General features: G+C 45.1%; 1 protein-coding gene across 1 annotated transcript in view; it reads left to right on the top strand.

The window, feature by feature from the left end:
• LOC144753225 (sperm flagellar protein 1-like) overlaps positions 1-21,060 on the top strand; it is a 135,215-nt gene that overhangs the window by 36,027 nt on the left and 78,128 nt on the right. The window contains exons 3-4 of the mRNA XM_078640986.1: positions 2,291-2,456; positions 3,649-3,682. Coding sequence (XP_078497112.1) covers positions 2,291-2,456; positions 3,649-3,682 — 200 coding nt within the window. The remainder of the gene's footprint in view (positions 1-2,290; positions 2,457-3,648; positions 3,683-21,060) is intronic.

Below are 21,060 nucleotides of genomic sequence, written 5' to 3'. Positions count from 1 at the left end.
TTCTTTTTCATTTCTGCTTTCTCCATTGTTACTGTTTTCCTATCTTTTTGTATCTCCTTCTGTCTTCCTTTTCAGCCTTTCTCTCTTTCGCTCTGTGTCCAACTCTGAACATGAAAAGTATGTTCTGCCCCAAACATAATGCAGATGCCCGCCACCAAGAATCACATGCATAAATTAAGCACGCCCACAATTTATTTTCTCATGGGACTGTGAAGGAAGTGATCTGATTAATGTCACCTGGGTCACTCGCGACCACCTCTCAGCCTTCCTCACAAATGAAGTCAATCAGACAGTAGAGAATACAAACTAAAGATATTTTATTTAAAGTACACTCGAGTGGAGTCTGGTCTGACCAGCCTCCTTGGATTGCTGCAGAGGGACTGACTTCAGCCAGCGTAAAGATACATTAAGTACATTTGAAACAGCCACGGTCCGTGGAGGGAGTTCCGGTGGGGCAGAAAGGCGGGGCGGGGGAGGGGCAGGGTGGGGGGTGCTAAAAACCGCAATATGGATAATTGGAGGTAAGTAAACAATTTAATTATTAAAACGAATTTCATAGCGCGCCCTGGATTGCAAAATGCGATGCAGCGCGCGCTACGAAATTCGTTTTATTAATTAAATTGTTTACTTACCTCCAATTATCCATATTCCGGTTTTTAGCACCTCCACCCGCCTTTCTGCCCCACTGGAACTCCCTCCATGGGCCGTGGCTGATTTGAAACCATTGAAGGCACCGCCCAGAATGGAAATTTCCAGGCTTATACAGCTAAAACAAAGGGGTACAGTAAGATAAGTTTAATCTTTAAGGCTGGGTACACACTATCTGTAATTGAAGGTCGTCCTGCCCGTGTCCGCAGCTGGGCTGGTGGGAGAGGGCCTGTATCTAGTGGGAACGGTATGTGCTAACGAGGACAATAAACTCAGTGAAAGACAGCGTTAAACCTTGAGAAAAAGGAAAAAACAAAAGGAGACATTTCTCAGCAAGCTAGGGTTAGCTTCAATCGCAGTTCAAAATGACCGCTGGTGTAGCGAATGCAAACTTTACATAAAGTAATATGCAAGCAAAATGAATGGGTGACGTTTACATTTCATTAACTGAAGAAACTGCTGTTTTTAAGAAATTAGAGCCATTGAGCAAAAACCTATGTTGCCATCAAAGTCTATTTACACATTTAATGATTGGGATTAGTGGTTCATGCTAAGGATATAATGTTATCCCAGCGTGACGGGGAATTTTATGTTTTGGGTTAATTGCTATCTGTTTTATGATGTTATGACTGTCTGATGAGCTCTTTGTCGATCAGAATTAGTTGTGATGCCAAAACATATCAGATCATCCCAGCGTAAGAGAGTAGTTAAATTTCAAGGTTGGGGGAGCACGTGATCCATAAATGTCCTCATACTGTAATGGGGTGTTTGATGTTTGGGACTGGCTGTACTCTCTATTGGGCTGTTTACAGTTCAGGATTAGTGATGATGGCAAAACCTATGATGACATCACAGTGAGACAGGCTATTTAGTATTTAGAATATATTGGTACAGTGTAATGCAGAATTTAAAGTTCATGGGTGAGTGATGCAATCTCAGACGTCATCACAGTTTGATCAATTAGTTAATTACTGGGTGTTTAATGTTAATGGGTAGCTGATTGTGTCTATGATCTTATTATTATGGAATGGGATACTAATCAGGTTGGTGATACAGTCTGAATCTATAATGGCATCACAGTGCAACAACGCAGGGCTGGCTTTAGCGCTGGTGGCGCCTGGTGCGACAATCTTTTTGGAAGCCTCCACACCCCATAACCTCCTGCTCGGATTCTCTGACTACCACCTGGCAAAAGTGTCCCTCATCTCTCCAATCATAAGTTATTGCTAAAAATAGCCCCCCCCCTGAAGTCTGTGCCCTCTCCACAGGTCAGCGCCCAGGGCGGCCACACCTGTCGCACTGCCCTAAAGCGGCCCGGCAACAACTTATTTAATGTCAGGATCAGAGCTGTGGCCTTTACTTATAATGTCAGAACAGTGGGATTGGGTATTTAATGTTCTGGTTGGTGGTTGATGGTACAGTCTGATCCTACTATGTCAGTAACATTGTGGCAGGGTGTTTGATGTTCAGGCTGGGAGGTGCAGTCGCAGCCTATAAGGTTGTCAATGTAGGGTGGATATTTAGTGTCTGGGGAATTGGTTACAGTATGATCCCATGGTGTAACTACAATGTAACTTGTACGTGGAGTCGGCGGGGGCATTCATGCAGGCTGTCTTTTGACCCATGGTTGGTTGTTTCGCAGGAAGGTCTTCTCCAAGTTGAATTTCCAGGTAGCAGAGGAAGATGTGCGGAAGCTGGTGGCTAATTCTTCTGACGTTGTTGAGCCATTCCTGTCCACACTCCGAGAGAAGATTGAGGAAAAGCTTCATGGGAAGGTGCAGCGAGAGCGTCCCTCCAAGCAAACCAAGGTGCGTAACCACAGTCCAACTCTGTGACTTATGTGCTGCTCTGTGTTTTGCACTATCAAGGTCTCACTCACTATTCAGCATGTGCCTGTTGCACCAAAAATGTGTATGAGGTCAGTCAACAACGCAATCTCGGACTACTCTGGTAAAGTATTGCCTGTTCTTAGTAGCCCCCGGACTGGCGGAGTTCTAAACCGCACATTTCGATGCAATATTGTGCTAAAAACCCTGGGTTACCATTTATACAAAAAATCAATGAGCTGAAAAAAGTGGTGTGTGGGGGCGAACTGATAGTATTAGTGGGGACTGTAAGCGTATTTGTTCACACTGTTTAGGGGCAGTTCATCTGTTGGAGCAGAGGAGCGTCACCCCACTTAAACTCCCCCCAATACCCCATGAAAATAAAATGGTAATTTATTACCATTTTATTTTTCATCCCCATCCCAAGCCAAGCCTCAGGAGGGGGGCGGGGTCGCTGCTGAGTGACAGCAGCAGGGAGGAAGATGGGCTGTCGATGCACTTATGTTTAAAGCGCCCATGTCTTTTTGACCGGCTGTCTTCGGCCAGCCAAACATGCGCATTTTAAACATCTTTTACCCAGCTGTCTCAAGACAGCTGGGCTAGAGTCAGTGCAGGCCTCCAGGGTGCTGCAGAGCGCCAAGTGAGGCCAATCTCCCCAATCAGGGCACTGCTCTCACAGCACAAGAGCAGTGCCCTGATTTGTCAAGGAAGTTCCAGGCTTCAGCTTCCAGTTCCTGTGGAGGTCCGAAGCGGAGGACTTTGCGTTTGCCCGGTACGCTTTTATTTATTTACTTTTTTTTTTTAAAGTTGGCCCCCCCACCCCGCCCTCTTCGCGTAGATGCCAGCCGCTACTCTATAGGTTTTCATGAAACTTAGATTCTAAAGTTTCCAACTCCAAGTGCTAGCAGTGGAGCTTGGAAGTTGGCGACAGAAAGAAACACTTCTTAAACCAGCGAATAGTTGTCCTTGATGGTCACTCACTAAGGCTGTCCTGGTTCCCCAGATATCGCCACCTTCCTATCCACTTGTAAGCTTTTTTGTGGGATACAGCCGACGCCTAAAAAATAGCTGATGTCTTTGGTGATTGTTTTTATCAATGCAATAATTATAGCAGCAAACCATGAAATATGTTATTTAATCAGTGGAAGAAAATAACTTTTTCTCTTTTCTGCAGGATTTGGAATATTACAGCACTGGCTTAACACAAGGTAGGTTTCTATTTTTAAAAGGCAGGACATGCCTTCCTCATAGAAACTGAGGGGTAGAGTCTGTAGCAGTGCTGGTCAAACACTCAGAACCACAGACTGTTTTTTAATACAAAAAAAGTGAAACCATGTCAATGTGGTGGTGGTACTTTCATCCTTTCCCAGATAATGGAATGTATCTTTCCTATATGCCTCCCCACTATAACACTACACTTTTTTTCACTTACCCTTAGTTTCTTAAGTTTGTTTATCGAATTGAGTTGTGAGATTAGAGCTATAGAGAACTCTTTCTTCAGATGTTGTAAGTAGTACTTCCCTGCGATAGTTTCAGAAAACATGCAGTTAGTAATTGAAGAATAATAGCAGAATTTAGAGAATCGAAGCTAACAACTCGTGAGCATAGATGGGTCTCACTACTGACATGAGAAGGCCCAGACTTTCCCAGTTTTGAACACTTCTATGGAACAAATATAGTTTCTTTAAAACAAAGATATTGTATATGTTAAGGTTCCAGAGCAGCCATAAAACAGTAAACATTAACATTAAAATATTTTAAAAAATTACATTTACATGTGCTTTTGATGCTGACCACCCTTCAAATTATGTGTTTATGAAGACTGACTGCTCATCTTAGGTGTGTGAAGTGAAAAAAAATGTAGAAATCACAATAAAACTGATTCAAAATGTAGTGGTGCCAATTCATGAGGGATTTTTAGCCATAAATGTTGTCCGCCTGTGAGAGTGGCTGGATTTGTACCCCTGCTGGTATGCAGAAAGGGTACCCTGCAGGACTGATGCAGCTTTCCAGGTGTACATCTGGGAATGTTTATGAATTCCCCAAACGTATACATCAACAACCATGCATAGGTATAAGTATACAAGGTGTACTACTTATTTTCAGGTTTAAATCATTTGATGTTTTATTATCGTCAAAATTGGGTAGGAAATCAAGCCAAGTACAGTGGACCCCACTGGAGCACGTCACAGAAGGCAGATTCCAGCTAGTTACGTGTGCATGGAACCCGTCACCAGTCCAATGACCATTAAAGTATGAACAAGTTCCATATATTGACCCATCTACCTACTAACATCTCCTGAGGGAAAGAAAGCAGAGAGAACCTTGGAAAGATGGAAGTGATCAATAATAGAAGGGGATAATCCGTAAGGTGAGTGGAAACGTGGGAAAGGACGCAGGAAGCGCAAATACAAGCAGAACATTATTGAGATGACAACTAGACCAATACAAGGAACATGAAAAGTTTCTCACACTCTAAACATCAAATTTTAACTGCTAGAGAGAATCCAGCAGTAATGTACAGTACAGTAGTGACCTGTCATTCCAGTTTACCATAAAGTAAGCACTCAGGGATAAGATCCAACTCCGAGATCATAAAAAAAGGTTTGCACCATCTCCACTCGCAAGGAAGCAAAGGTCTTTCTCTCCTGCCGCACTTTAAACTTGTCTGGATCCCAGACTGACACCTTGGTATCGAAATATTGATGCTCCTTATGAATCACCCGAATCTGCTGCTGCTTATGGTCCAAGAGGCAAAAACGTGTCTTCCCTCCATTTGAAGGGGCCCTTTTATCAAGGCTGCTTTAAGCACTATTGGATCTCTAAGGTCCACATCGCGAAGTACCACCATGATTGTACCCTCATCTGCCGCACCAGTTGACTTGTTGGCTAAATGGGAGCCTATAAGACTTGCACATGATGCCCAGCCTACCATTCTTTGGGTTCTCAAGTTGTCAGCGAAGGCGGAATGCATTTAGAAATCGCTGCCATAGGAGGACGGTGACGGGCACTTCCATCATAACCGTCACAGAGATACAATTTAAATGAATGGCTCCAACACTTGATATCCGGTGAGGGGCACTTCCATCAGAACCGTCACAGGGAGACAATTTAAATCAATGGCTCCAACACTTGATGTCCGTTTCTTCAAAGATGAAATGTATCAATGTCTTGATTTATAATGAACTGAGTTAAGTCATGTTTTGGTAAAGAGTACAATATAGACAGAGTAAATGAAATGTAACTCATCAAAATTGCCCTTGTGCCTGTGCTACTTTGCAGAGATGGGTGCAGGTGCAAAGAAGCTGTTGCAAGAAGATGTACTGATTGTTTGCCACAAATGAGGGAGTGCACAGTGAGTGCTCCCTCTGGGGTGCCCTGGGAGTGAGCCAGTCCCAGTCCCACTCTGCACCTGCCTGTGGAGGAATACCTCCCTTTTCTTGAAAATGAAGCTGGGTCCCCTGGCAGTGAAATGTTGAGCCACAGTTTTAAATAGTGGCTCCATTGTTCACTGATATGATCTCTCAAACAGAACACGAACTGTCAAGGTCCTTACCTGCAACTGTCAAGGTCGTTACCTGCAACTGTCAAGGTCCTTACATGCAACTATCAAGGTCATTACCTGCAACTGTCTAGGTCCTTACCTGCAGCTGTCAAGGTCCTTACCTGCAACTCTCAAGGTCCTTACCTGCAACTCTCAAGGTCCTTACCTGCAACTCTAAAGGTCCTTACCGGCAACTCTCAAGGTCCTTACCTGCAACTGTCAAGGTCCTTACCTGCAGCTGTCAAGGTCCTTACCTGCAACTGTCAAGGTCCTTACCTGCAACTGTCAAGGTCCTTACCTGAAACTCTCAAGGTCCTTACCTGCAACTCTCAAGGTCCTTACCTGCAACTCTCAAGGTCCTTACCTGTAACTCTCAAGGTCCTTACCCGTAACTCTCAAGGTCCTTACCTGCAACTGTCAAGGTCCTTACCTGCAGCTGTCAAGGTCCTTACCTGCAACTGTCAAGGTCCTTACCTGCAACTGTCAAGGTCCTTACCTGAAACTCTCAAGGTCCTTACCTGCAACTCTCAAGGTCCTTACCTGTAACTCTCAAGGTCCTTACCCGTAACTCTCAAGGTCCTTACCTGCAACTCTCAAGGTCCTTACCTGCAACTCTCATGGTCCTTACCTGGAACTCTCAAGGTCATTACCTGCAACTCTCAAGGTCCTTACCTGAAACTCTCAAGGTCCTTAATTGCAACTCTCAAGGTCCTTACCTGCAACTCTCAAGGTCTTTACCTGGAACTCTCAAGGTAATTACCTGCAACTCTCAAGGTCCTTACCTGCAACTCTCAGGGTCCTTACCTGCAACTCTCAAGGTCCTTAATTGCAACTCTCAAGGTCCTTACCTGAAATGCTCATGGTCCTTACCTGGCAGTCTCAAGGTCATTACCTGCAACTCTCAAGGTCCTTACCTGAAACTCTCAAGGTCCTTACCTGCAACCCTCAAGGTCATTACCTGCAACTCTCAAGGTCCTTACCTGCAACTCTCAAGGTCCTTACCTGCAACTCTCAAGGTCCTTACCTGCAACTCTCAAGGTCCTTACCTGCAACTCTCAAGGTCCTTACCTGCGCTTTCAACAGATTTTTCTTCTTCTGTGTAATCAGGTGCCTTGACCAAGTCTGCTCCAGATGCACCGTGTAAGACCGGGACAGTGTGCCTCTCGGATAGTATAGCCGCCTACATTAAAAAGAAAAGCACAATGTTTGGGATTATCTCTACTCTGAGTGCTCTCCTGAAGCAACTGCTGTTTTGAGAATAGTTTCCTGTAACATGAATGTAAAATGTCCTAGTTATCGTGCAGGAAAGTTTAAATTCTATTAAGGACACTGAGGCGAGATTTATGTGAGCTTCTCATAATCGTCAGGGTGGAAGGTATGCATTTTGTACTTACCACGATGGAATAATCCTCAAAGCCATGTCCTTAATAGAATTTTGTTTACGATAGCTACGAACTGTTACATTCTATGTCAGGACTGGAAGCTCAGATTATGCAAGTGTAAAGCTTCCTTACCGCTAGTGAGGGCACTTCATCAATGGTTTGAAGTAAAACTTCTTAAAAGTAGAGTCTAACGACCAATCGCCACATTGGGGATGTCCTCCAAACTGATCCCCAAAGAAAAGGCTTTAGAGGTCATACACTTCTGGTCCAATGCGCCCTGAACATGGACATGTCAATTCCTATTTCCTCCATGACCTTCAGTTCCCACTGCGCAAATGTAGGGATGAAATAGGTTTGCATGACTTCTTTACGGCTTCGAGTAATAGAGCCTAACCTGGAGGTTGAAACTTCTCTATCGCAGCTTTGTAAGCTCATAAACATCTCATCATGCATAAATTGGGTTATTGGGGTAAAGCTGGATATGGTACCACCCTTAGATGTGATTTTGTGTTTCTGGAAACTGTGAAGGACACTCTCTTCAGAGTGAGCATTCTTGTAGTGATTTCCACTGCACATCCAATACCTTTGATCACACATTTGATATCCTTTAACACGAGATGATACATAGAAAAATCGCCAACTTGCAGGTTAGTTGTTTCCTGCATAAAAACTGGTTGTCCTGCCTGGAATCCAATAATCTAGGAACCATGTTCACACCCCATGGTTTAGAATACTTAGATTTCGGTGGTCTTGACAAACTGAATCCCTTAATAACTTACTGACTAGATGATGTTATCCCACTGGAATGTCATGAAAAGGAACGTGGCTGCCAAAATAACTGATCAGCTGGCATAATTATCCTGTAAGCCAGACCGACTTCCAGTTCTGATAAAAAGTTCATTATACAGACTTCCCCCACAGGATCAAACCCCATCCCAAACTGTAGCACTTGACAGTAGAATCTGCACATGCTTTGCTGATGGGGGTTGGAAGCCTTTCACGATAAGCCTTAGATGTCACAGTGTCCCCTGTAACCATCATTCCATTAAACTGAAAGTCCATTCTTGTACCAAGTGATACAAGTTGCAATGAGTGCCCATCAGCATATTCAGTGTCCGGGAAAGTGGGATTGGAGAATCCATAGAACATTAAAGGAGAACTGAAAACCAAGCTTGCAATCTCCAAAGCAGTGTCACTAACACCGTCTCCTTCTCCGTCTTTTGCCTCCTAAATTGTGCCATTAGTCTGGTTGTTATGGAGAATGGAGGGGAGGTGTATCCCTATCCCTGACTCCATTGCTCATGCTACGGAATCCAGTCACCAGATTAGTTTCCCTGGTGAGTATTCTACCAATAGCGAGATTTTGTGCTGCAAGCTGTGGTACGAGAAGTCCTTAGCCAAATCTACTAAGGCCTTGGATCTCGGCCTGCCTGAGCAGTTTATGTATTGTACAGCCGATATGTTGTCCATCTTGAGGAGAATAGAGCACGAGGCCTTATCAGCTGCTAGACTCTGCACTTCAAAATAACTTGCTAGGAGTTCTAGAAAGTTGATATGGAGCGTCTCTTCAAGGTTTGCCCATGATCCTCCTGTGGTAATATCCCCACAGCGATCTCCCCATTCTGAGCGATTTGCATGAGACTCTAAGACGAGGTCCAGCGCCAAGCCAAAAATGGCTCTGGCATTCCAAGCCTCCATGTGCTCTAACTACCTCTGAATCTCTGTCCTCACCTCCTGTGTGATGATCACTTCCTCTGCATATGTCAAGCTCTGTCTGAGGTGCATTGCCTTCAGCCTTTACATTGCCCTGTAATGCAGCAGACCGGGGAAGATCGCCTGAATGGATGATGCAAGAAGGGATCACTGACATAATATCGACTACAAAAATATAGGCATTTAAAATATCGACTCCAAAATATCGACTACAAAAATATCGAAGTCCTATCTACAAACAGGTAAGTACAAAAATATCGAATCAAAAATATCGTTTAAAAATATGTACTTTGTAAAAATATCGAATTTATTAAAATTAATGTAATATTAAAAAAAGATTAAAAATAAATAACTAAAATATACTTAAAAATACTTAAATAACCTTAAAATGATTAAATAATTAATTTAAGTTATAAAAAACAAATTTATTACCGTAGCATAGTAAGAGTGTTAAAATTACTATTCCCTCTCCAATGAGTGCAACAGTAGGGAAAGGGTTGGATAGCGTAGCGGTAAAAATTACTATTCCCACTCCAAAGAGTGCAACAGTAGGGAAAGCGTTGGATAGTGTAGGGGTAAAAATTACTATTCCCACTCCAAAGAGTGCAACAGTAGGGAAAGAGTTGGATAGCGTAGGGGTTAAAATTACTATTCCCACTCAAGAGTGCAACAGTAGTGAAAGCGTTGGATAGCGTAGGGGTAAAAATTACTATTCCCACTCCAGTGGGTGCAACAGTAGGGAAAGCGTTGGATAGCGTAGGGGTAAAAATTACTATTCCCACTCCAATGAGTGCAACAGTAGAGAAAGCGTTGGATAGCGTAGAGGTAAAAATTACTATTCCCACTCCAGTGGGTGCAACAGTAGGGAAAGCATTGGATAGCATAAGGGTTAAAATTACTATTCCCACTCCAAAGAGTGCAACAGTAGGGAAAGCTTTGGATAGCGTAGGGGTAAAAATTACTATTCCCACTCCAGAGAGTGCAACAGTAGGGAAAGTAAATACTTCCTATATTATTTAAAAAAACATAAAATAATATCTATAAAAAATTGATGAGGTGAGGAATCCACAGGCAGATATAGTATCTACCAGAAAAAGCGTTACCGAAGGTAAGTAACTTGTTCATTAAAATTACAAATAAAAAATAATTATTACAATTAGTTACCTATTAATACAAATTAATTACAAATTAACAATTAATTAAATAACAATTAAAAATTAATTAACAATTAATTCAAATTAAATACATTTAAATAGATGTATTTATTTAATTAATTATAAATAAATTACTTCCCACCCTATTCCCCTATAAACCCACAACCCGCTACAGAAAATAAATTAGTAATTAGTAAAATTAACATAATTAGCAAATAATCAATTAAATAAAATTAATTGGCAATTAAAATGTAATTAATTAACCATAAAAAATTAATTAACAATTAATTCTAAATAAATACCAATAAATAATTTTACATATTTAATTAATTATAAATAAATTACTTCCCACCCAAATCCCCTAGAAACCCACAACCCGCTACAGAAAATAAATTAGTAAAATTAACATAATTAGCAATTAATCAATTAATTAAAATTAATTGCCAATTAAAATTTAATTAATTACCAAATATAAATTAATTAACAATTAATTAAAAATGAATACCAATAAATACATTTACATATTTAATTAATTATAATTAAATTACTTCCCACTCTATTCCCCTATAAACCCACAACCCACTACAGAATTAAATTACGCAAAAATTAAAAAAACAAAATTCATTAATTAAAATAAATTATAACATAAATACACACTTTTCACACATATAATAACATAAAAAACACTATAAAAAATTCGATATTATTACAAATTCGATAATTTTAATAACCTATATTATATACTTTGATATTTTAACTTTCTATATTTTTAACATTCGATATTACATTACTTACCTTAAAAACGATATTTTTGATGTCTATATTCTGTCCATTTGATATTTTGTCCATTCTATATTTTAAACTCAATATTATGTCCATTCGATATTTTTTACTCAATATTTTGACTGTTTACCGCAAGAAGACCTACACTTCTGGTTAACCGCCTGGAGGAATCTTTCTTGTTCCAGGGTTTTCCGCAGCTCTTTTCATATCAGGGCCATCTTCTTCTGAGGTAACTTTAGTGTCTTTTAGGTTGAATCAATAACACACCCAAGAAACACCATCTGTTTGTTTGCTGTGAAACCCAAATTCCGCAGTAGTGACACAGCCAGCCGGTACTGATCCCTCAGCTGTGAGGGGTCCTGGTGCATCAATATTATATCGCCCAAGTATACTATCAGCCTCATGCCCCGACATCTTGCTATTCTGTTGCTGGCCTCAGCATGTTGATGTACCACCACGGTATGGAAGAAAGACCTAAAGGTAGGCAAACAAATTCGTAGACCTGTTACCACCACTTGAACATAGGAACCGCCTGTGTGGTGGGAAAAATGGGATGGTTAGATATGCATCCTTCTTCTTGAGTCTTACCAGCCAATCATTTAGTAAAAAAATATCCCTAAGAAGGAGCATGCCCTCCATTTTGGAATTTTGAAGCACCAGTCATTTGTTGATATCTCATTAATGTTTAACTAGACAATGTTCCTTGTCTTTCTTCTCTACTAGGAGGAGATTGCTGAGAAACAGCCGGCGGGAAACCGATGTCGGTGTTATCACTCTTTTTGCAATAAGGCCTAAACTTCTCGCTCCATGATCTCCACATGTGAAAATGAAGGGGGCCGGGTTAGGTTCTTTGGCATGCAGTCTTGTTGAACTCCAGGCTGAGCACCGTAATGTAACGAGCCCAAGCATCCCTGTTATTTCCCTCCATTTGTGTACAAACAATCCAAGCCTCCCCCAACTTCTTGTTGAGAAGAAAGGGTACTCCCTACCAGTGACTCCTCCTGGTGAATTTCTGATGCAGCGGAATGTTCCCATGTTGCCACGGATCCTGCCATTGCCACTGGTGGGGAAGAAGGCCCTGAACCTCTGTTGGTCCTGTGACTACATGGATCTTCTTGTTTGGAACTTGATGGAGGGGGTGTGAGGGTCCAACGGTCGAGTGCCCCTACCTCTATCGAGCCCCCCAAAAGTAATCTGGCCAAAGACCATGCAAATAAATTATTGTTCCTTATCTAGGTAGAAAAACATTGTCACAAATTTGTGCTCCTTAAAGAAGGGGTCCCCAAAGAGGACACAATCCGCCACTGCTCCTGCTTCTGTGGTGCCCAAGTTTGGGATCGATTTTAATCAGTAAAGGTCATCTGCGTTCTGTGGAAAGTGAACTATTCATGTTGCCTAAAAAGCAGACTGCTCTCTATGACCATCCAGAAAGGATATTTTATCTGCAACAATGGTTCTCATTGGTATAACTCAAACAGAACATACATGATTGGAGGTTAAATAACCCCATGCAGTTAATGCTAAGAAAGTTGTAGAAGACCACCACCATATAAACTGAGTTAATATAGCACAAGTTTATATAAAACGCAAAAATGATAAACACTGGGCGCTTACAGCATGGACATGGACGGTTCCCATGCAGAAGCGCAAGCAATCTGCATGGTACAGGTTCGAAAGGTATGCTTTTTCCCCCAGTCTTTCATTTCCCTAATGTTGCTAAAAAGAGTTTGTGATGTGGCGAGCACAAGGTAAGTAGTTTTATCTATTTATTTATTTTTCCTATTCCGTGGTTTGTCAATTTCAGCCCTCCACTCCCTCCCCACCCCACCACGCTTACCTGCACGGGCTGCCACTGGTGAATCCTACACCAAGTATTCCCTGTTGTCTCATATAACATTTTCTATACACTGATTTACACATGAATGACTGATTGTCTCTGTATGTGTGTGTGATATAAAGTGCTCAGACACCTTACATTGGTATGAGAGGCACTGTAAAAGAATTGAAAAACATGTGAAAGGGGGCCTATGGAGAGATGAGGGACCCTGTTAGAGGGTGATAGCGAGGGAATCGTTGAAGGGCCCAAACAAAGATTGTTGTATCCTGGTGCGCTGTAAGGTCATCATTTAAAATGCTTTAAGAACTAATACAATTAAATATATAAATTAAGAGTGTGTTGTAGAATACACCATTTTTGCCCAAATTTTCTTGGGCCAAACCCCCAAGCTTCCCTTGTAGTGGTCAGGTACCCTCGCTATGCTCTGTACAGGAACTGGTCTGACAAAATGTGCTGGGACTCCTTTAGGTTTCCTGTCCGGCCCTGATTTGATCTAGAAACACATTTTTGTTGACATCCGCAAATTATACAAAATGTGGTGTGTGCTGCAAATTTCTAACTATGCGGAAAACACTGCGTCTGTACAATCAACTTTTTTCACTCTTGTTGCTATGGATGTTTGCAACTCCATGATTTTTTTCCTGCTCAGTTATGTTATGCTACAGCATATTTATAATGTGCACATACACCAAAAAGGTTTCATGGCTCTTCTATTGAAAATGGAATGGTCAACATTTTCACATCGAGCCTGTGTATACCTTTTGCTAAGCATCTTGCGCTACTCCAGGTTTAGAGAGATTTACAGATGATACGGGCAGAAAAAGAGCACCAGCTCTTTTCCGATGTATCACAGCACCCGGAGACCCTTCTCAGTCTCCAACTTTATAATAGCTGTCCTCTAACTTTTGGGGATAGATGTACGGCTGTTTTTAGCGGTCGCAAATGGAAAATCAGGCTGTTTGCACCTGCTAAAAAGAGTTGTAGCATGTATAAACCCTATTTTGCGAGTCTGTAAGGAAGGGAGCATGCCAAGTATGTCCCTTCCTAATAGCGAGTCGCATGGGGATGTACAATTGTTTTGCGACCACAAATGCGTTCGCAAAACAATCACTGTTACCGCCAATTTTAAATTGGTGGTATGCCAGTCGCAAACAGGAAGGGATCCCAGGGGGGCCCGTTCCCCTTTGTGTTTGATGGTGAAAATATTTTTAAGACCAGGCAGTGGTCCCACGGACCACTGCCTCCCCTTAAAAAAGGAAAAGAAAATGTTACATTTTTTTTAAAGCAACCTGGCTGCATTTGGTAAAAAAAGTTGCTTTATTTAAAAAGCAAACACAGGCATGGTGGTCTGCTGTCCCCAGCAGGCCATCATCCCTGTCATTGTAGCCCATTCCTAATGGGTCGCAAATTGCGACCTGCCTCATGAATATTGATGAGGCAAGTCATTTGCGACCCATTGGGAATCGCTAAATGTGTCTGAGACACACTAGTACAATCCGTTTTGAGAGTTGCAATTTGCAACGCGCAAAACGGAATGGTCGTACATCTGGCCCTAGACCCTTTTTCAATGTAGGGCGCAAATAGCTCATGCTGCAAATAATGTTGGAGCGTGTAGCTGGGTATTTTTCTGGGTGTGCCCTTTCCATGTGATTCTGACGTGCATACCTTGGAAGGGGGAATCGTGTTGCAAAAAATCCACATGTGCACTATTTGCCCGCACCATTTTCTCTTCATTTAGGGCCAGATGTATGACCATATTTTGCGCTCGCAAATCAGAAATCGGCCCCTTTGCGGCCGCAAAATTTGTGTGCCCTATTTAATAGGTTTCCCACTTGCAAAATAGGGTTTGCCTCCTTTATTAGGAAGGGGCGTGCTAATAGCGGCTCGCACTTCAATGTAAGATTGTTTTGTAGCCGCAAAACACTCACAGTTTACCACCCATATCAAATGGTTGGTAACCCACTCGCAAACGGGAAGGGGTCCCCAGGGGACCCTTTGTGATTGACATTGATGAAAAAAGGAAAAGCAGGCAGTGGTTCCACTACCTTCTCCTAAACAAATTAAACAGTAACATTTATTAAAAAAAATGTATGCATCCTATTTTCCTTTAAAGAAAACTGGCTGCATTTAAAAAAACTGCTTTATTTAAAAAGCTGTCACAGACATGGTGGTCGGTTGACCCCAGCAGGCCACCATCACTGGGAGTGCTAGCCATTCCTAATGGGGTCAAAAATAGCACCTGCCTCATGAATATTGATGCTGCAGGCAATTTGCGATCCAATTTGGAATCACAAACATTGTCTGGTACACTGTTGTACATTCCTATTTGCAAGTCGCAAAACGACGCAATTTGCGACTCGCAAATTAGTAGGGTCATAGTCTAGCAAAATCATGTGGGCAAAAAGCCTGTTTGCCCAATTTGATTATAATCCCGATTGGGCTCAAATTCCCTTTTGCATCAATCAGTATTTTTGCTCAACATTACTGCTCTGTGGGAATCGTCGGCTGTTTGAAATTCTGTTCCTTTTCTGCTCACAACTCGCGAAGTTTGTGTTTCCACACATCTGGATTTCACCTACTGCTAAGGAGAGGCTTCACATCCTAAAATAGTCCTGTTCTATTCATAACACCCACTTCTCGCCCTCTGTGGGATCTGGCCTGTGATGTGTGCGCAGCCAGCGTTTTCATTAATTCGGGCTGCACCGGGTTCAGCTCGCCCAGCTAGCCAACCGCATTTCCGGACAGTTCTTGGCCCTAACATCTGGACACTGTTTCATACGAGAATTCTTTTAGTCTGTTTGGACATACATTACATGTTTACTTTAATGCAAAAATAGCTCTGAACAGTAAAAGCTGGTAGGCCAATCATCAAATATTTTTGTATTAACTTCTTAACTCCTAAAATGTCTTTGCAGAAGACAAATATTGGCCTACAAATGAAACAATAAATCTGACACGTATGTAAATTACATATTTAACATTTTCTTGACGTGTCGCAAAAACTCAACAGTAGCCCTACTGGTAAAAGTCATATCTTAAAAGCATTGGGCTCAATGCACCAAAGGACAGGTCGCAAGGCATGTTTTTGCAGAGCAACTGCTTTGCGGCCGAACCTTACATTTGCGGTGTGATGAATGTACAAATCGATCAAATTCTGCACATTATTATTAAATTAGGCAGGATTCTGATTGTGATTCTTAATAAACAAGCTGCGAATAGAGGTATGGAGGCCTGAAAGGGACACTAGACTTGCATTCCTGCATTTTCATTTGCCGATTGCAAGCAGTTTTGCAGCCCATGTCCCTTAAAGGGACAGTGGCCGTATTAAAAACATTAAATTGGCATACTATGAAAGGCACTGGGAGAGCATGCAGTGGTCGCACTGGACCGCTGCCTGCTCCCCCTATGCCAACAACCCTTGTAGACAAACTGGAAGCCGCTACCCACACACAGATTCCACTTTGCACATGAATACCAGGCGCTGCCCACTTTGGGTTTTTTCGCCAATCAATGGCTTGTGACCACAGTTGCAGTTGCAAACCTTGGTACGTTGCATTGAAATTTGGAAGGAGGTTTAAGACGTCCCTTCAACTCTCTGCCTACTTCTCAATTGCAATGCATCGCAAATTGCACACTGAGGGCCTGATTCACAAACGGCTTCTGCACTGGTGGCGGAGGCAGGCCCGGACTGGCCGTATCGGACACCGGGCAATCCCCCGTGCGCCGCATGGCTGCGCGCCGGTTTTGAGCCCCTGGGGGCCGATTTTGTAACAGGGCCTTTCTTGCAGCATAGCTGCAAAATCGGCCATGTAACAAAATCGTCCGAAAACCGGCCCTGGCACAGAGCTCAGCGCCACCCCTAACCCCTGGGGGCGGTGACCAAGCACTTTGCCAGGGCCGGTTTTGGTGCCCAGTCCGGCCCTAGGCGGAGGCCCAGCAGTCGTGGGCGTATGTCCGCACCCGGGCAGCGGCGGCCGGCACAGGTAAAAGCGGTGTGGCGGGCGATGGCAGGGTGGAAGTCAACAGACGACAGAATAGGTATAATTAAATAAATAAATAGCGCCTATTAGGTCGCCCATTGGCTCCCCCACCTGCCGCGCCCTGCCCCGCCGCACCGCACGTACCTGTGCCGGCCACCGCAACGCACTTACCTGTGCCGGCCGCCTCTGCGCTCAGGGCGGAACCTCCGCAATAAGAATTCTCACTGCGGAAATGCCGCCCTTAGTGCTGAAACTTCCCCACAACTGCGAACCATCCGTCAGGAGTGCAGAGGCCCTTTGTGAATCAGGCCCCGAGTCTGAAAAAGACATTTCCAACTTTGAACGTAGACTGCTGCTTGCCTTTTTAGAGTTGCTATAAACCTACAGGTTTCGAATTTGCAGGTTTTGTGACCACAAAAAGGCTTTGTACACAGGGGCCAAACTTCACATATATTTTAGTCTGGCTACTAAAGCACTGGTGCATGCACACTGAACACTCACATCTTGTCTTATATCTCCAAAACAGCTAGATGAGATCTCGCCAGTCCAAGAAAAAGCAGCTAATGATGGTAAGGCGTGGATCCATTATAGTTTGAGTCAGCCATTTTGGATTTATCCAATGAGGACACTTTCTATAACAAAACCCATGTTATATGTCAAAGTCATACATTGTGGGCCGTCTGATCAGTTTGCACTAAATGTGTAAATTCAAGGCTGACTTTTGAATACTGTTAATCCCTATTTTTGTGGCAATTACCCAAGGGTGCACAAAAGTTATTCAGGGTTCCTTGTGGATCGGTGTGCCAACCTTAACTACAGAGGTATAATAAATCATATAATTATTTATAGGTGGGCCCCAGCTATCTCCGGATGCTGCTGCATTAAGTAAGACAGCTGCCATTTCGTAAGGCAAAAATGGAGCCGGTTTTACGTTATGTAAACAGATCATGCCATGGTGGCTTTAGTCGGAGTCTGTAATCTCAGGGTTCCAGCTCTGACATGTTGCCCTTCGTGTGCTCCTGGCTGCTGGAAAATCTTAAAGCTCGCTGGTAACATCTGTGGCTTGACCTCCCAAGTCGGCACAGTGCGGGCACCAAGTCGGCACAGTGCGGGCACCACCCCTCGGACAGAAGTCAAATTTGGCCTTTTTACGTCTCGCCTGTCAATGCGCATGCGCATTGAGCAGAGCGAGACTATAGGGCTTTAAACAAAGTTTACCTAACTGCGGCGATTTGGTGCTGTGCCCGTGGCTTTTAGGTCAATGCGCTTGCGCATTGACCTAAAATGCGCGTGCACATCACCAAATCGCCGTCTGTTCCCTCAGCCGCACTCCTCCCACACCTTTGAAGTGAAGCTTAGCTTCACTTCAAAGGCCCCTGCTGCTTAACACCCTCTCCCCACTCCGCCCCCTCCCCTGCCCGCCATGTCGCATTTCTCCTCCCCCCCCTTCTCTGCCTTCAATCCGTCTTGTTTTATAAGTGATGTAGGCGAATACATCACCAACAAGCACGTGTGTAAATTCCATTGTTTATAACAGCCTGTCTCTTTTTTTTTAATTAGGTTTTATGCGGTTTTGTAGGTTTTGTTGCAGTAACTACTATATGCGCACTATTCACATTCACTAGCCACGTACACAACGGGTCCCACGCTGCACTCCTTCACAGAGCGTCACCCTCCCTGCATCTGTTGATGTCAAAAATAAACAGCAAGTAGACAAACATTCCACCCGCGTGCAATGACAGACTTGCACGATGGATTAAATGCAGATGTAAATGCTTCTAAATATTTGTACTTTTTTTTTTGTTTTTTTACTAAATGCTGCCCAGACGCGAAGGCCGCTGGACTTCCTTGAAATAAACATCCTCTGTCTCCAGGGCTGTCTCTCAGGAAAGGGTCGCTTTAGACACCATAAATTGTGCTTGCTGCCCCCTCCCCGTACACACGGCGGCCTGCAACAATGGCAGGGGGGGCGCCTCTCAACACATCATTAAGGCTGTTTTACCAAATGCAAATACAGCAGAGGCGCCTCAAAGACCGTCTCATCTCTCACCCTCACCCTCACTCACCCTCAACCCCTCACCCTCACTCACCCTCACTCACCCTCAACCCCTCACCCTCACTCACCCTCAACCCCTCACTAACCCTCACCCTCACTCACCCTCACTCACCCTCACCCTCACTCACCCTCACTCACCCTCACTCACCCTCACTCACCCTCACTCACCCTCACCCTCACTCACCCTCAACCCCTCACCCTCACTCACCCTCACCCTCACTCACCCTCACCCTCACCCTCACTCACCCTCAACCCCTCACCCTCACTCACCCTCAACCCCTCACCCACCCTCAACCCCTCACCCTCACCCTCACTCACCCTCAACCCTCACCCTCACCCTCACTCACCCTCAACCCTCACCCTCAACCCCTGACTCTCCCTCACTCTCACTCACCTCAACCCCTCACCCTCAACCCCTCACCATCACTCACTCTCCCTCACTCACCCTCACTCACCCTCACTCACCCTCAACCCCTCACCCTCACTCACCCTCACCCACCCTCAACCCCTCACCCTCACTCACCCTCTACCCCTCACCCTCACTCACCCTCAACCCCTCACCCTCACTCACCCTCACCCTCACCCTCCCTCACCCTCCCTCACCCTCACCCACCCTCACCCACCCTCACTCACCCTCACTCACCCTCACTCACCCTCACTCACCCCACTCACCCTCACTCACCCACCCTCAACCCCTCACCCTCACTCACCCTCAACCCCTCACCCTCACTCACCCTCAACCCCTCACCCTCACCCTCACTCACCCTCAACCCCTCACCCTCACCCTCACTCACCCTCATCCCCTCACCCTCAACCCCTCACTCACCCTCACTCTCACTCACCCTCACTCACCCGCAACCCCTCACCCTCACTCACCCTCACCCTCACTCACCCTCAACCCCTCACTCTCACTCACCCTCAACCCTCACCCACCCTCAACCCCTCACCCTCACTCACCCTCAACCCCTCACCCTCACTCACCCTCAACCCATCACCCTCACTCACCCTCACTCACCCTCACCCTCTCTCACCCTCACTCACCCTCACCCTCACTCACCCTCACTCACTCTCACTCACCCTCACCCTCACTCACCCTCACTCACCCTCACTCACCCTCAACCCTCACCCTCACTCACCTTCACCCACCCTCACCCTCACTCACCCTCAACCCCTCACCCTCACTCACCCTCAACCCCTCACCCTCACTCCCCTCAACCCCTCACTCACCCTCAACCCCTCACTCACCCTCACTCTCACTCACCCTCACTCACCCTCAACCCTCACTCACCCTCACCCTCACTCACCCTCACTCACCCTCACTCACCCTCACCCTCACTCACCCTCAACCCCTCACCCTCACCCTCACTCACCCTCAACCCCTCACCCTCACTCACCCTCAACCCCTCACCCTCACTCACCCTCACCCTCACTCACCCTCACCCTCCTCACCCTCAACCCCTCACCCTCACCCCTCACCCTCAACCCCCTCACCCTCAACCCCTCACCCTCACTCACCCCACCCTCACCCTCACTCACCCTCAACCCCTCACCCTCACTCACCCTCACCCTCACTCACCCTCAACCCCTCACCCTCACTCACCCTCACTCATCACCCTCACTCACCCTCACTCACCCTCACCCTCACTCACCCTCACCCTCACTCACCCTCACTCACCCTCACCCTCACTCACCCTCACCCTCACTCACCCTCAACTCCTCACCCTCACTCACCCTCAACCCCTCACCCTCACTCACCCTCACTCACCCTCACCCTCACTCACCCTCACCCTCACTCACCCTCACCCTCACTCACCCTCACCCTCAACCCCTCACCCTCACCCTCACCCACCCTCAACCCCTCACCCTCAACCCCTCACTCACCCTCACTCTCACTCACCCTCACTCACCCTCAACCCCTCACCCTCACTCACCCTCAACCCCTCACCCTCACTCCCCCTCAACCCTTCACCTCACCCTCACCCCTCACTCACCCTCACTCTCACTCACCCTCACTTACCCTCAACCCCTCACTCACCCTCACCCTCACTCACCCTCACCCTCACTCACCCTCACCCTCACTCACCCTCACTCACCCTCACCCTCACTCACCCTCAACCCCCTCACCCTCACTCACCCT

The sequence above is a fragment of the Lissotriton helveticus genome, chromosome 5_1, assembly GCF_964261635.1.
Source record: "Lissotriton helveticus chromosome 5_1, aLisHel1.1, whole genome shotgun sequence".
NCBI lineage: Eukaryota > Metazoa > Chordata > Amphibia > Caudata > Salamandridae > Lissotriton > Lissotriton helveticus.
Note: the sequence above shows the minus strand (reverse complement) of the source record. Positions and strands in the feature narration are given on the sequence as shown.